Source organism: Patagioenas fasciata, chromosome 20 (assembly GCF_037038585.1).
Source record: "Patagioenas fasciata isolate bPatFas1 chromosome 20, bPatFas1.hap1, whole genome shotgun sequence".
NCBI lineage: Eukaryota > Metazoa > Chordata > Aves > Columbiformes > Columbidae > Patagioenas > Patagioenas fasciata.
The window spans coordinates 752,912-769,589 of record NC_092539.1 but is presented as its reverse complement, the minus strand read 5'-3'; the positions used below and the strand labels follow the sequence as shown (position 1 = coordinate 769,589).

The window sequence follows — 16,678 nt, the reverse complement described above, 5'->3', positions numbered from 1 at the left end:
GATGGACCAGACCACAAGGCACCGAACTTTCAGTACGTACTTAGGAGAACAGGTGTTAAGAAGGACAGCAACAAGTTACAAACCGGGGTTCTACAAGAGTTTATGGTGTTCCAAACCTCTCGATTTGGCTGCTGAGAACCTTCTCAAATTTTACTAATCAGCCTTAAACTCTGAAAGGCTCTTTGAGCAGTAATATCTACTGCTTCAAAGTATGAGATTTCAGGGGAAAAAAAAGTCTCTCCATTGTTGGAAGAAAATATTTCTAAATCTGAACAACTTCCCCTTGGTACAGAACTGGCTCTGGTGGAAATTCAGTTTTAGCAATTAAGTCAAAGCTGGGTTTGATTCAATTATCACCTTTTTAAATGCCACCCTTCATGCACATACTGAGCATCTGACCATCAAGAAGCTAAGAGGACATGCCAGTACAGGCCAACAAGCTAAGCTGGATCTAACTTCAGGGCCAGTAACCCACTAACTATCCACCACCTGCTTCAGTACAATAAAATAATTTGCCTGTGTGGTGGAACAGTGCCATTAATCCCCACATTTACACGTGTGGAACTGAGGCTCCCAAAGATGAGCGCAGCTCCATCGCACTCACCATCAGTCATTTAAGTGCTGAAGTCGGAAGCCCAAAGCTCCCTTCAGCTGGTCCCTTCTACAGCCAGAGGGCGTTTCAACCCACCCCAAACCTGCACATCCATCTGGAACTACTCATCCCTCCCCGCTGACCACAAGAGGCTGGAAAGTAACTAAGCTTCTCAAAGCCATGGGCAATGGTTCTGGAATCCATCCAAAACTAACAAGGAATTAAGGAATGGCCTAAGGTCACCCACTTTACTCAGGGCACACATGTGCTGTGTCATTTTTAGGTAGGAGACTGCATTCTGCCCACCAGAGCTAGAGGAACACAGCTCCGCAGCCTCTTGTAGCATCGGGACAAGCTTCAAGTCCCACAGGACAGCAACTGCACTTACTTGGAAGATATTGGAGAAGTCTCTCAAGTTGAAAATGTAGTGGAACTTGATGGCTGTTGGAAGGAATGTAGCGGCTACTTTCTGGTGCAGTCCCAGGGCAAGGGCAATCAGCTGCTGAGCTGATTTTTGCACAGCCCCCGAGAAATTTCCACTTGTCAGGTGCTGCGTTAAAATGGTGCTATAGATCCTGGACAAGGCATCCTGCCCAGGGATGGACAGCGCGAAGACACAGAAGTGACGCTGAGGGAGAGAAAGGAAGGCATGGAAAGGTCAGAGAGGTAGAAAAACACCTTTCAAGCAAAATGCCCTTGGGGATTTGCTGTGATAATCTCATCTAGGCTCCCTTTCCCATGAAATGCTGGACCAGATGATCTTTTGAGGTCCCTTCCAACCTGGGTTGTTCTATGATTCTCTGATTTGCAGTCCACCTGAACAAGGTTATTTCCCTCTCCCAGTTTGCCAGCAGAGCTCAGGTGGGAAGTGACATCACTCTGCTCACTAAACCAGGGATTTTCAACTGCATCTCACCAATGCTACACTGGAAGTGCAGTCCATTGAAGAGCCAAAGGGCTCTGAAGGTCCCACCGACCGCTGACAAAGCCCAGTCACTGTCTCTATTAAGAGCAGCCCCTGGAAGGTGCCATCTCCCAGAGGACCTCTTTACTAATTTGGAACTTGCAAAGTTGCCCATGGGACACTTCATTTTAACTCCACACCTTGCTGAAGAGGAGCCAGGGTCCAAGCTGACTCTGGTCATTAGGTTTCTCCATGATGAAATGAATTTTGCTCACTGCTACCCAGTCCCTCCATCGGTTGGCAGCTCCCAAAAATCAAAGTCTAATGTTTAAGATCTCTTCCCAAATCTTCTGTTATCAGCAGCGCTTGAACTGCTTTTTGTTTGGCTTGGGGTTTTTTTGTTCGGTTAGGTTTTTGGGGGGATTTGGTTGGTTGGTTGGTTGGTTTTGGTGTTCTTTGTTTTGTTGGTTTTGTTTGGTTGCTTGGTTTGGGGTTTGTTGGGGTTTTTGTTGTTGTTGTGTTTTGGTGTGGCTTGGGTTTTTTTTTAGTTTTGTCTGTTTTCTTCGTTTGGGTTTCTCCCCCACACCTCTTTTTACTGACAGCTGCATCAGACAATTCTGGAAAGCAGGCGGCGTTAATGCACCATGCTTCAGAGCTAAATACGAGCTAAATGAAGGCAAAATCTGCCTGTATGGACCAGAAGGTTGTCCTGAAAGTAGGTGTTAAGCTGGCTGGCAACTTTTGACTTCCTCCTCTGACGGAGCTGCAGAATGCGAGGAAAAACAAACAAGGGAATAAGGGACCCAGTTCGGTGCTTCACTATTAGGAATCACAGTCACTCGACAGATTCGTGCCATTTGTACTGATAAAACAACAGCAGGATCTGCCAGTGGTTGTCCTCTAACCTCACGTTTAAATGATCCACCCCAAAATAAACCCAGCGATGCACCTGCCCTTGTGCAGGGCTTTACCTGCAGCCGAGGGTTGATGGTGAAGCTCCCCGCCGTCGGGTTCATGCACGACACATACTGCACGTTCGTGATCTCCTTCAGCGACAGCTTGGTCCGGTCGTACCTTCGGGCAAAACACAAGCAGCAGCACAGTGACCACGGCCACTGCCTCTCTCAGTACGTGTCCCTGGGCTGCCAGAGGCCGCTTGTCTTCAGGGGGTCAAATTCTGCGTCTTGCCAAGATGAGGCCCAGGCCCAGGTTGCCGGCCTATCTGTACACGGCCTGGCACACGCGAGTCCTGCTCCTGGTGGAAATCCTTCAGCTTCAACAACCTGTAGCTAATATTTCTATCAGTAATAAGCAATGAGCAAAGCCCCTGGGCCATACTCTTCACTTGCATGGAAATGGCAGAAAACAGCAGGAGTGTCTCTGGTTTGATCCCAACCCGGGACAGGGTGTGAGAGACTACAAGGGTGACTCTCAAACACTGTGGCAAACCCAGCCCTGCAACACCCAGTCATGGGAGACGGGCCATCGTGAGCAGGTGAATGGTGATTTACATGTCAAGGCCGAGGTGACAGCCACAGACAAAGGCTGGGTGACACAGGCAGTGCTGTGTTGAAGGACACGCAGCCTGTGCGCTGACAGGCCCGACACGGTGTCAAGGCCCAGGCTGAGAGACCCTTCGGGCCTCCCCCATCTTCCACAATCACCCCCAGTGACGCCTGCACAAAAGCCCAGGTGATCCCGAGGGCTATAAACCCTATAAAACCTGTGCCAGCACGGGCAGGGTGCCACCCTGGGGACCCTTCCACCCACCGGGCTGACCACGGGAACCGAACCACACACCACAGGGTGCTGAACCCTGACTACAGACCCAAGCATTCCTGCGTAGGAACTGGACCTGAGACTACAAACCCCTCAAACACACCACGGAGCCCTAAGGGTGGTGAGACCTTTCCTTTCCCTTTCCTTTTCCTTCCCTTCCCATTTCCTTCCCCCTTCCTTTCCCCTTCTTTTCTTCCTCTCTCTTTCCTTCCTATATTCCTATTTCTTTGCCTTCCTTTTTGTGAGTAATACAGTAACATAAGGTTTAGAGCCCCACTTGTGCCACAAAACTCTTTCATGTGAATCTTTTCGCTGCTAAACTGTTTATCGATTGAGCTTAAGTAACATAAATCCTTCTGCCACTGAGTCATTTGCCAATTGGACCAAGCTACAAAAAATAAAGGTCTTTTGTTTGTGGACCTTCAGGATTGTATGTACTTTTTTCCAACCCAGGGGACTGACAAATCTCAGTCACACTTCCCCCAACCATAGCGCCAGGTGGGACATGACAAGGGTCAGCAGGCTGCTGCTGCCGGGGGAGGACAGGGAGTCCTGGGCTCCCTGGTTTAAGAAGGACAAGGAATTACTGGAGAGAGTCCAGCGGTGGCTACAAAGATGCTAAGGGATCTGGAGCACCTTTCTTGTGACAAGAAACTGAGAGAGCTGGGGCTGTTGAGCTGGAGAAGAGAAGCTGAGAGGGATCTGATCAATGGGATCAATATCTCAGGGTGGGTGTCAGAGGATGGACCAGACTCTGTTCAGTGGTGCCCAACGCCAGGGTGAGGGGCAACGGGCACAGACTGAAACACAGGAGGCTCCATCTGAACATGAGCAGAAACTTGTTTGCTGGGAGGTGCCAGAGCCTGGCCCAGGCTGCCCAGAGCGGGTGTGGAGGAATTGAAAACCATTCCAGTGGTTAAAATTCAGACAGTCAAGAAAACACACCTTCAATGAAAATAAAGAAATAATGGGAAGGGTTATTAGAATGGAGTCGTGAGACAGGTAAACTGAGCCTTGGCAGCTAGGAAGTGTCAGGTAGTCTGTAAACCCTGCCGTACCCAACCAACGGGGAACTGGGGAGGGAATTTGCAGTTGGGATTAGGGGTGGATATAAGCAGTGGCTTTTTGCCCTGTTTTGTGTGCCTACCTTTAGGTGGAACACCCGACCTTGCAAAATCGTTAATAAAATATGCTTTGCTGAGAGATCCTACCTGAGCCTATTATATTGGTGAGATGATAACTTCCTGCATGCAATACAGTGCCCAGTGGGCACTGCTGAGCACATGGGCAGAAGGCCTCGATGTGTCTGGGAGGGGACCCATGGCATGCTGCATCCGCCCGCACCTCGCTGCATCCCCTGTACGTTGCTGCATCCGCCCGCACCTCGCTGCATCCCCTGTACGTTGCTGCATCCCCCCGCACCTCGCTGCATCCCCTGTACGTTGCTGCATCCCACCGCACCTCGCTGCATCCCCTGTACGTTGCTGCATCCCACCGCACCTCGCTGCATCCCCTGTACGTTGCTGCATCCCACCGCACCTCACTGCATCCCCTGTACGTTGCTGCATCCGCCCGCACCTCGCTGCATCCCCTGTACGTTGCTGCATCCGCCCGCACCTCGCTGCATCCCCTGTACGTTGCTGCATCCCACCGCACCTCGCTGCATCCCCTGTACGTTGCTGCATCCCACCGCACCTCGCTGCATCCCCTGTACGTTGCTGCATCCCACCGCACCTCGCTGCATCCCCCATGCCTCACTCCATCCCCCACACCTCGTTGCATCCCTCTGCGCCTCACTGCATCCCCCTACTCCTCGCTGCAGCCCCTTGTGCCTCCAACGCTCCCTCGCAGCTCCCTCACCCTCTATCTGCCTGACTTCCCTGACACCCACAGCCCAAGATTTCTGCCTCCGCTCCACTGTCTCTGTTCCTCGGAAGCTTTTGGCAGAGCTCAGGCATGCACACAGCTGAGGAGAGTGGAAATTGCAATGTGTCCCTGCCCTGGATTCCCTGTGGAGAGAGATGCAAATATTCATGTCCCACACAGAGCTGCTGGCTAAAGTGTAAAACACACCAATCTCCTTCCGAAACAGTCACTGCTTTTCCTTCAAATCACCTCTGCCTAGATAATGGTTGTTTGCTGCTGCCTGACAGAAGACAATGTTAGGTGCTCACAGCAGGGGGGTTCACCCCAGCTGAGGCCAAATCCACAGCCGCCTCTGCTCTCAGCGTCGCGGGGCAGCAAGGCCGAGCATCGCGCTCCCCTCGCAGGCTTTGCACTGGGACCACAGTCACAAGCCACAGCAAGAGCAGAGCAAAGCTCCTCTCAACCCAGCTATGAGTAAGCAATCAAGCGGTATTAAAGAAGCGATGGACAACGTCCTCGGACACACGGTGTGAACTGTGGGGTTGTCCTGTGCAGGGACAGGAGCCGGACTCGATGATCCTTGCGGGTCCCTTCCAGCTCAGGACGTTTTGTGATTCTAAGTGAATTTGTTTGCTGGGGACAGGGGAAGCCCTGAGGGTGCTCAACTCTCAGTTCACCCAGAGCCTCCCAACCAGCTCTAGCCCAGCAGTATGCAATGGGAAGAGGGACCCACGCTTTGAGATTCTCTCAAACCCACTCCCCAGCACTGGAGCTGAACAAAAAGGTCTCCGACAACCAAGCCCAAGCAGGCTCCTACCAGTGGCCGTAGTCCAGGTGCTGCCGGATCAGCGTATGGGGCTGCACTGTCCCGTAAGCGTCCACCTCGGGCATGTTGAGATCATCAATGAAGTACACGAGCTTCTTGGTACCTGGAGGGCCATAATTCCTACCAGCCTTTTTCTCCAGAGGTTTCTCAAGCATACCTGTAGGGAGGCAGAGGTGCAAAGCTCATCTACTGGGAGAGCAACTGCTGCAAAATAAAAATGATTTCTCAGCCCAGCTCAATGCTGTGCTGTGTGTAGCTACAGCGGCCCCTCAAGGAGCTGAGATGTCCCCCAGCTGCAGCTGTATGAGGAGCAGCTGAGGGGCCTGGGGGTTCAGCTGGAGAACAGGAGCTGAGGGGAGACCTTCTGATCTCTGAACTGCCTGAAAGGAGCTTGGAGCCAGGGGGGTCGGGCTCTGCTCCCCAGGAACAAGCGCCAGGAGCAGAGGAAATGGTCTCAAGTTGCACCAGGGGAGGCTGAGGCTGGATCTGGGGAACAATTTCTTCCCCAAAGGGCTGTGGGGCATTGGAACAGGCTGCCCAGGGCAGTGCTGGAGTCACCAGCCCTGGAGGGTTGGACAGACGTGGAGATGAGGTTCTCAGGGACTAGAGTGCTAGAGCTGCGTTACGGTTGGACTCGATGATCCTGAAGGTCTCTTCCAACCAAACTGATTCTATGATTCTACAGTGCAGCTGGGAGCCCTGCAGGGACCCTTGGTCAGCACTTTGGTTTGACTTAAATCAGAAAGCTCTCAACTCTTCCTTCCAAACAAAAATACAACAAACTTCGTCTGCTACAAAACATGTCTACCTCAGAGCAAACAAGAGCTTTTCATGCAAGATAAAGCCTTTTGAATCTCTTCTGCATAATTTTTTAAATGAAATCTTGCTTGCAGAGGTGGCTGTGCCAGAGCAGTGAGCATCCCCTGCTGCCTGCCCCGACGATGCGGCAACTGCAGCGTGGCCAGGGCAGCAGGCACTGGGCGCTGCGATGGAGAAAGGGAGACGGATGCTGCGGGCACAGAAGCCCACGAGCAAAGCTGCTGGTTTTGTGAATATATGCATCTTTTACCCTGTTAGACAAAAATAGGCGATCTCAGGGCCAAATTCCTGGACATCTTCAGAACAACCAACATGACACTTTTATTTAAATGCATCAAATAATCATAAGTTCCCTGATCTTCTCACCAGCGTTACCCAACCCTCCAGATAATGTGACAAGACTTAATTCCAACACGAGCTGTCAAATTACCACCTAGTTTCAAGTAGGGTCACGCACACGCAAAGGAAAGCACGGAGAGAACAGTTTCGCATTTCAAAGCCTTGGAAGACTTTAATTTGTTTTAGCAGAAGGCTGGGGTCATATGTTGCTCTAGCTCATAAAACGTGGGGAATATTTATAATCCTGGGCTGATATTTAATAAAAATCACCCCACGTCGCTGCACATCATGTTCTATAGGTTATTGATTCCTCTGATTGCAGCCCAGGCAACCTTTACTGTCTCAGTAAGTGGAAAAGCAAACGGAAGCAACGCTCCTCTGCCCAGACCCCGGGTGGGTTTTCTGCCCTGTGCTTACTCGAAGAATTTGTTTCATTAGCAGTTTTGGGTTGGCAACAGACCTATAAGGTGCTATAAAGCAGCACACGGTAAGTAGCAATTCTTTGTAATTAGGGAAGACTGGCAAATGTAAACGGGACTGGGAGTTTTTTTAAGCCATTTATTATCACGTGCAAAAGTTGTTAAGGAAGATTTATATTCCGTTGGTTTGTTTCAGATCACAGACCTTTCAAAACGCTGGGTTTTCCTGCTTGGGTGCACTGCAGACAGCTTGCCTTGCTCACCACTCAAAATGCAGCTGATTTCTTGTCACAGACAGTTGCTGCACAAAGGAATGGATTGTGCTACGAAAAATGATGAATCTTTCCTCAGCGGAGCCTCTCTCCCCGTTCAATAAAACCACAATATTTGAAATTTCTGGTAGCAAGTTAAATTAAGTGTTTCAAATAAGCATTTAATTTAAATTTAATTAGTCCCTAATTAACATATAAAATCAGCCCTTTTTGAGGTTAAACAAGTATGCAAGAGATTCATCACACTGAAATGCAATTACTGGGGATCAAGTGACATGTTCGTGGAAGTGGTATTTTAATTCAAAGCCGTATCTCACAATAATAATAAGGGGCGGTGTGTCTGTGTGAGATCCTGACACATACTCAAACTAGCACCTCAAAGAAACAGTCTGGACACCTCGTACCTTCTGGTTGGTGAGCAAGGGAGAGGGAAAAAAAGAACCCAAACAAAAAAAACCACAAGATTTATTGCAATTTCTCTGAATGACAGAAGTCAGGGCTACATCTGATGGAGGGGCAGAGGCCCAAGAGGGCACGAAGCAGAGTGAGGCCCAGGGCAAATGCCACAGAATGTGGTATTTAGTCACAATAAACTACAGAAAATCCCCAAACTGGCCCCAGGTTCAGGCAGAGAGAGTGTTGGGCTCCTTTTAACCCCTGTGCACATGGCGCTTCTGGAAGCCACAGGATGCAGGGATGGGTTGAACAACAACTCTGCTTCCCCTAAGGGCTGCATCTTATACATCTCTGCAGCAACAAGCACCTTGTCTAAGGAACTACTGGAACTCAGGTTAGGATCTTTTTTAAGTAAGAAAAAATCCAAAATTACTTTGTGCCCATGTTTTACAAATTTAAAGATGTGCCTGCTGGGGAAAAGAATAAAGCAGCCAAGTGACAAACTACACAAAAAGGGACAAATTAACTCTAAAAAATGAGCAGCAGGGATCCAGGCCAAGCAGTATAAATCATGCTTCTCAATGCAAATCTCACCACCACATCTTCATCCACACACAAGACAACTTGCTCCTCTGTGCAGGGGAAGAAAATCACTGACTCAGCCCACAGCTCATGACCAGGGACACGGTGCCAGGTCTGCCTGTACAAATAACACCTGCACACACTCGCCCATCCAGCTGGAGACAAACGGCTGCACATTCACAGAATCACAGGATCCCAGGCTGGTTGGGCTGAAGGGACCTCTGCAGATCCCCCAGTCCAACCCCCCTGCTCACGCAGGGTCACAGAGCAGATCACACAGGTGGGTCCAGGCGGGTTTCAATGTCTCAGAGAAGGAGACTCCACACCCGCTCTGGGCAGCCTGGGCCAGGCTCTGGCACCTCCCAGCAAACAAGTTTCTGCTCATGTTCAGATGGAGCCTCCTGTGTTTCAGTCTGTGCCCGTTGTCCCTCACCCTGGCGTTGGGCACCACTGAACAGACTCTGGTCCATCCTCTGACAGCCACCCTGACATATTGATCCCATTGATCAGATCCCTCTCAGCTTCTCTTCTCCAGCTCAACAGCCCCAGAGCTCTCAGTCTCTCCCCATAAGAAAGAATCTCTAGGTCCCTCAGCATCTTTGTCCCCCACCCAGGCAGCTGGACAGAGAGACAGACAGACAGACAGACAGACAGACAGCTCAGCCCATTTAGCAGCTCAAGGGCATTTTGCAGAGACCCCAACACAGGGAAAAAAGCAAAGGGGCACCTGGGAGGGAGGAGGGAGACTGCAGCCATCACACACTAGCAAGACCCAAAACCCTTCAGACCTGCCCCAGAAAGCTGCCGTGACTCCACGACACAGCCCCAGGTGACACAGCGTGGGCTGAGCCTGTGCTGTCACCTCTGCGAGTGGATCAGTCCCACAGGGCAACTTTAAACTCTGACACCTTCCTTAAAACATCTGCAGTGTCGGGAGCCCAGCAGAGCACAGACAGGGGCTGTGATGCTCATGGCCGTGAGCGTGTTCGCCCCAGGGCCACCTGGCCAGGAAAAACCCACATGGTGAAGGTTAAAACCTTGGTCTCACTGGTGCTGGTCCTGTAGAGGGAGTAAAGGGATTTCAGGACACTTGGGTCAGACCAAACTCCATAAAGGAAGTTATTTTGGTTTACAGTGACCCACAGCTGTTGTTCAACTCAAAACAAGCAAGGTTGTTTCATTCCTGATTAATAAATACATGTAGAAAATTATCCTCTCTCTTTAGGTAAACTGAAAGTGAAAATACCATTCCAAAATGAGTCACTTTTCAACAATTCCCTCTTTCTCTTCATCTGTGAAAAGACTACACAGCAGAACTGACCTTATCCTGGTCTCAAACTTCATCTGTCACTGATGTGCCAAAATCCTCATCAAAGATATTCTCATGGGCTTCCCCAGGTCAGAGCCTCCCAGGGTCAGCAGCCGTGTCCCCTGGGGCGGTGGGATGTGGCACCCGCTCCGTGGGAGCACACGGGGCTGCATCAGGATGCGGGGGACAGCCCAGGAACCAGCAGCACCTGCACATCCCCATTAGCACTGTCCTCACTGACAACTGGGATGCAATTCCCATCATTGCACTCTGAGGACAGCTTAGATCCCAGCCAAGCAACCCATTCTATTCAGCACGGGCTTAAATTCAAGCGTATTAAAGACACACCTCAAGTCAAGTACGAGCTGTGTGCTGTAGAGAACAGCAGCAGATTTAAGTGTGTGCTTTGCACAGCCCTGAACCAGAGTCGTGGTGTTCAGAATTCAATCCCTCATGTTGGGAAATGCCATTTTCCATAAAACCAGGAGTCTGCGGACCAGTGAGTTTCACAGTGGGATTTAAGAGTCAGTGGGTGCCAGTGCAGTGCCCACAGTGCACACCCAGCTCCAAACCCCGACGGACACCCCAGGAATTTGGTGACCTGCCAGGCAGAAGTCCCACATCTCAGCCATTGTCTTACCTTGCAGCATGGCAGAGGTGGTGTAGTAGTTAAACGGGACCTTCTTCACCACATAGGCGTCTGTATCCAGTGAGCAGAGCTTGTCCCCCACCAGCACAGACTTCCCCGTGCCGGCGTTGCCCACCAGCATCACGGGGCGCCGGCGCTCCAGGAGCCTGTCCATGAAGTACCGCACACGGACCGTCTCGGTGGTGGGCACCAGGCAAGCCTGAGAGGGGCAAAACGAGCAGGTAAGTGTACCCATCTGTGGCACCACCCCACTGCCATGTTCTGAGGAGACATCAAACTGGGAGAGCCAGGAATGAGTGCGGTGACCTGAGTTTCTAGATGGCGCTAGGAAGGGAACAATACACTGCTACCAACCATTCAAGTCAAACTATCTGTACAGACGAAACAATGACAGCGGGATGCTGAGAGCAACATCTGGATCTCCCCGCAAACACACATTTTGCTAAAATGGTAACAATTTTTACAAGTCATCTGCTCACTGTGGCACCTCTAAAAGGAAAGAAAGGCATAGCTGGCAAACGCAATTCACTACCTGCAGCAACTCTCATTTTTCGTCCAAATCATATAAACAACCCTATTTTCAGCCACGCAGAATGACGAGATGGTGTCTCAGGGACTTTGTCACTACGTTGTCCCACATCCTGCTTCTCTCTGCAGGCCAAACGCACCTCCATCCCGCACCCTGGGCACACCAGCCCTGGCTCATAGGTGTCTCTGAGCCTGCGCCTCATGTACATCACTCAGCTCTGGAAGATGGATGGAGGATGAGTCTTCACAGTCAAAGTACAGTAAAGAAAGATGGGTAATTGAGTTGTACTTCATAAAGAATGTGTCAAGGGTTTTGATTGTGGGGTGACAATACAACCATGGCAGATGTGTTGTTAGCCCCCTCTCCCCCACCTTCAGCCCCTCTCTCTCCCCCATTCCCACTCAGGACAGGTGATTGGGAGGGAAAGAAGGATAGATAGAAGAGAATTGGAAAAATTAAAAATGTTTTACTAATGCTACTAATAAGAATAGAGAAAATAATACAAAATATACAAAACCAATCTTGAAAGCCCCAGCAACTGCAGAGCTGGCACCTGAAGTCCTGGACTGGACTGTGCAGCCATTTACTTTGATTTTACTGCAAATACTTTTGAATAACAGAAAACACCAGGAATTTCTTCTTACTCAACAGAGCATTTCAACACAGTATCTTTGCTTCCTGTGTTTTTTTTTTTCCTCTTCATTTTAAATATCAATCAACTATGTATTTATGATACTCTGTGGGCTGAAATCACCCAGCAGCAGACACAGATAGAAGCAGCGTTAAAGGTTAGAGGTAAACAACAGCATTTCCAAATACACATGCAAACCTGCTCCATTCCTGTGCTCACATCAATACTGAAAATGGTGGAAAGCCTGAAGAAAGTGAAAATACTCGCTACCAAAAGACAGAATTAGGACTTTGTTCATCATCCAACACTCGCCTTTTGCTGTGAACGTTTTGACTGGTTTTATGCACCAACCTCTGAATAAAAGATGCGTCCCAAACAAGGCCAAGCAGAGCTGTGCAGGGGTGGGTGGCAACCCAAGGAAGTCCTGCCTTGGCCACAGCCACTGTCTGACCACCAGCTGTCTTACCTCTTCCAGGCTGTGTTCTGCTCTTCCCCTGTGAACAGGCCATCCCAAAGACCTTTGCATGGGGGAAGGAAGAAGTGGCTGACTAGCAGATGTCTCCTCTGCCTAAAAACAGAGACGTCTCCAAGCCCTCGGTTGTCAACACTGTCACATTTGAATGACCGGTCTGTGGCTCTTTCAACAACAGATGCTGTTTGCTGGCATCCCAGCTTGGGGAACCAAGCTCAGCAACAAGTTTTGGCTGAGATCCTCAAGAAATGGTTTCCCCCAACCTCACTGTATCCCAGCAGAAACAAACCCACTGTTTTTATGGTATCAAGAACATAGCTCTGCTCTGTGCAGTACTTTCAGAACCATCTGCAAGCATCACCAGGGACAGATGGGACAACATACAGTGTGCGCATTGCCTTTCAGAGACGACAGATGAAGGCCAGCAGTGAAAGAGTTATTGTTAATCCAAGTGAGGGTGGGAGAAAAGGCACTCAAGAAAGGATAAGCTACAGCTGAGTCCCTAGACAGCATCTTCCACCCTGACATTACTGACAGCTGGAAAATGTGAAGGTGACATAGTGCAAGGCTTACCAGCTGCTTTTTCATTGCTGGGGCGCAGTGCTAGGGGCGGGAAATATGAAAATAAACCGGAGCAGCAGCGCTCCTGGGGCGGGGGGTGTTCCCTGCAGAGCATCCCCCCGGGAGCCGGGCCTCGGCTCAGCCCGACCCAAACCCGCCCCACGCCCACCCGGCGGAACCTCAGGAACCAGGGGACAAGTGACCCCAAGATGGGGGGGCCGGGCAGAGAACGGGTTCCCTCTGGCTGGGAAAGGGGGGGTTGAGCTGAGGGGGAACGGGAGGTTTGGAAAAGGGGAAGGGGGTTCCCTGGCAGGCAGCGAGGCTGCAGGGGGGGGTCCCGTCCCCTCACCCAGCTACGTGAGCTCCGCCAGGGGCTGCAGCGCCGCTCCCCGCGGCCGCCGTCCTGTCCGCGCGAGAGACCGCCCCGCCGCCATCTCTAGTGAGGGCACAGCGGCCGCGCTCTCCCCGCCCCGCCACAGACACCTCATCAGCCACCGCCCGAACGGCGCCGGTACCCGAGCAGGAGGACTCGAAGGACGTTAACTCCCCCTCCTCGGCGGGGTGCGCCGCCCGCTTCCCAAGAGCGGCTCCCAGAGCGACCAGCTCCCCTCCTCCCCGGCGGCACGAGGCACGGCCTCAGTGCGGCGGCTTCACTGCCCGCGCCGAAGATGGCGGCGCGACGGGAGCGGGAAAGCGTGAGGCGCTGCAGGCGTCAGGCCCGGCCCGGGAGCCCCCAGCCGCTCCTGCTCCCACGCACCCCCCCCGTTTGCTTTACATTTGTGTATCGTATATAAATGCAGGGACAAGGAGCAGCGGCACGGAGCAGGCTGCTGGGTACGAGGTGTTCCCTCAGCACACACACCCACACCCCCCCCATCCCGGGCCGGGCCGCTCCGCACAAAAGGGAAGGTGAGGGAAAAACAAGAACTAAAGGCACAGAGGCGTCCTGGCTAAAGCCGAGCTGTGCTCATCTACCCTTTGAATGACAATTCCAAAGGCACATCCCCACTCACGAAAGCTGGCGGCTCCGCAGGGTCCCCAGCAGACACAACCACCGGCCGGCCCGGGGAGCTCCCGCAGGGTCCGCAGTCTGAGGACAACGCTCCGCCCGCAGCCCCGCACCGAAACCGCCGGAAGGTCCCACAGCCTCCTTGTCAAGCCCAAGGGAATCCGAGCTGGGCCCGTATACGGTCAGTGCTCCAGAAGCTTCTCCGCTCCCAGGCGTTTCACTAAACGAGGGCTCCGTCTGTCAGCCGAGGGCTGTGGGCGTGACCAGAGCGCCCATCAACCGGAAGTGCCGGGCGCTTTCCTGCGGCTGCAAAGTGCTGCGACATGGGGCTGTGGGCCCCCCGGGGCGGGGCGCGGAGCTGCTGCGTCCCCCCAGTTCTGGGTCCCCCGACCCAGAGCAAAGCGCTCCCCTCCTCCGGCTGCCGACAGTCAGCCCGGCTTCTTGCACAGCCCCCTGGTTACCCCCTCACCCCGTCCCCCCAGTTAGTCCCAGGGGGTGTTTCTGAAGCCCATGGACACCTCAGCCCCACCCGGGGTGCAGGATGGGCCTTTGCTGGCTCTGCCCTGGTGCCCACCGGTTTGCTGCCAGTGCTCCCTCTGGGGGGGCCCTGGGTCCCACCGGATCCACCTGGGCACCCTTAAAGTGCCTTTTTAGCGCTTATTTTTCTCCTGAAAAGCAAACACAGCGGGGCTTTCTGCCATCCTGCCCCAGGGACCCCCACTCAGACCGCACCGGCGCTTGGTTGCTGTGTGCACATACGCAGGCACATCGCAAGAAGAGCCAGAGGCCACGGATGCATTTGCAAAGAGCAAGTTTTATTTTAGTTACCTCTCTACTGGGGGATCTCCGAAGCCACACCTGAGCTCCCAGGCAGAGGTGACACAAACGGGGACGCAGGCGCTGGTCAGTTCAGCCCTGCTGGAAGATCGCTGGGCCTGCTGAGCTCGCCTGTATTTCAAGGCTTCAGGCAGGCGCAGCCTCCCGCTCTTTCTCACAACAAAGCAGGAATCTCAGACACAGTGATAAGGTGCCCAGAGTTTCTCCCAGGCCTGTGTTATCTAACACAGAGCTTCTACTCGTCAAGCACACAAGGTCAGTCAGACAATTAGTGTGATGTGTGTGCTTTTTCTACAGACAGGTGCAAGTCACTTGAGCGTATTTACATTTAACTAACCTCCTCGCCAAATCTTCGCTATATCCCCATACATTCCACTCCCTCGCTCACGTGACTTGCTCCTCCTGGGGTCAACAGAGCCAGAATTGTTCTTTTGGGCTTGTGAGGTGTAGCACAGAGCAATTTACAGGGGCACACAATAAACACATACAGAAAAAGGAAAAAGCATGTTTCTACAATAATCAGGTGTCCCATTCATCTTCTCAGGGAATTAAACGAGTCATTCAGCCAGGCATTAGTTCCAAAGATGCAAGATGTTGTCTTCCATGCTGGCTAGTTCATCATCTGTGTTGAAGGAACACAGGACTTCAAAATCAAAGCAGCATTTGCAGCTACTACCTACTCAGAGAAACAACAATAAGAAACATTAGTGTTAAAATCGCTTAGCATAGCACAATTCTGTAACACAGCTATGGGGGTTGTCACCTTCCAGTAATACATACGCTGCTGCTCCAGCTCCTTCAGCTGGTATCACTGGGTTTAACAACCTGTTGTGGGCTAATTGCTTACACACACTGGAAAGTCGTGGCCTGCACTTTTTCAGATTGGAATTCAGTTGGATGTTGAGTCTGTGACACCAATAACATTGTTCCAGTGCTGTCTCCTCTAGATAAAACACAGGTGTTCACTGAAGATACCTGAAATACAAGAACTCGAGAATCTGATATTAGTAAAGGATGTAACATAAGAGGAGAAGTCAGGGTACAAAACCATACAGCATTCTCTGGAGTCATATAAATTTTCACATCTCGATCAATAGGCTGCAGTCCCACTTCACAATCCGTTGGTGTGAATAATTTCATTTCCCCTGTAGTTAGTGGTGACACTATATCCACAGCAGTGTATACATATTGCCACCCCCTAGATGGGGATACGGGGCCAATATAATCAACCTGACAGGTATTTGAGGCCCACTGACCCCGTTTTACCTTTCCCTGTGCTCTTAAATGTAGCTGTGTACAAGCAGCACAATGATGTGAGCATGTTTTACAAGTATATAACAGCAAAGGGGTTTGATTGTGACCAATGTCCCATGTGTGTGCAGCATAAGCTGATCCATGTCCACAAGCTATATGCACATTTAGAGCTTGAGCATGCAGCTCAGCAGAGATCATATTATCTGCTTTCTTACTGTTTTGAGACTCAAATGAATCAACTTTATTGTGCTCTGCTATTAACTCTTTACAAGGGGAACCCTCCTCCACAGAAGATGTAGGGATGGAAATTCTCCAAGGCCCTAAAAATCCTAAAAAGGCATGTAATTGTTTTACTGCAGCTGGTACAGAAAACTGCTGGACTGTGTGCTGTACTTTAACTGGTGTTTCTCTAAGCTGCCTATGCCAAACTATTTCTAAAAATAGTACAGTAGCACAAGGGCCCTGTATTTTCATCAGAGTAATTGCCCAGCCCTGGTCCTGCAAATGCACCTTCAAAAATTCAGCAGCTGCTTCAGTTTCTTGTTGTGACACTGCCATGATCAACAGATTATCAATATCATGGCAACCAGTAACAGTACCCGACCATAGTGCTCTATCAGCTACTATGATTTG

At 51.2% G+C, this 16,678-nt stretch overlaps 1 protein-coding gene across 1 annotated transcript in view; it reads right to left on the bottom strand.

Annotated features, from left to right (window-relative positions):
• Positions 1–16,678, bottom strand: part of LOC136110472 (dynein axonemal heavy chain 9-like) — a 60,818-nt gene that overhangs the window by 42,781 nt on the left and 1,359 nt on the right. Inside the window, exons 2-6 of the mRNA XM_071817540.1 lie at positions 13,295–13,381; positions 10,744–10,951; positions 5,959–6,124; positions 2,468–2,570; positions 981–1,220 (exon numbers count right to left, since the gene is read on the bottom strand). Coding sequence (XP_071673641.1) covers positions 981–1,220; positions 2,468–2,570; positions 5,959–6,124; positions 10,744–10,951; positions 13,295–13,381 — 804 coding nt within the window. The remainder of the gene's footprint in view (positions 1–980; positions 1,221–2,467; positions 2,571–5,958; positions 6,125–10,743; positions 10,952–13,294; positions 13,382–16,678) is intronic.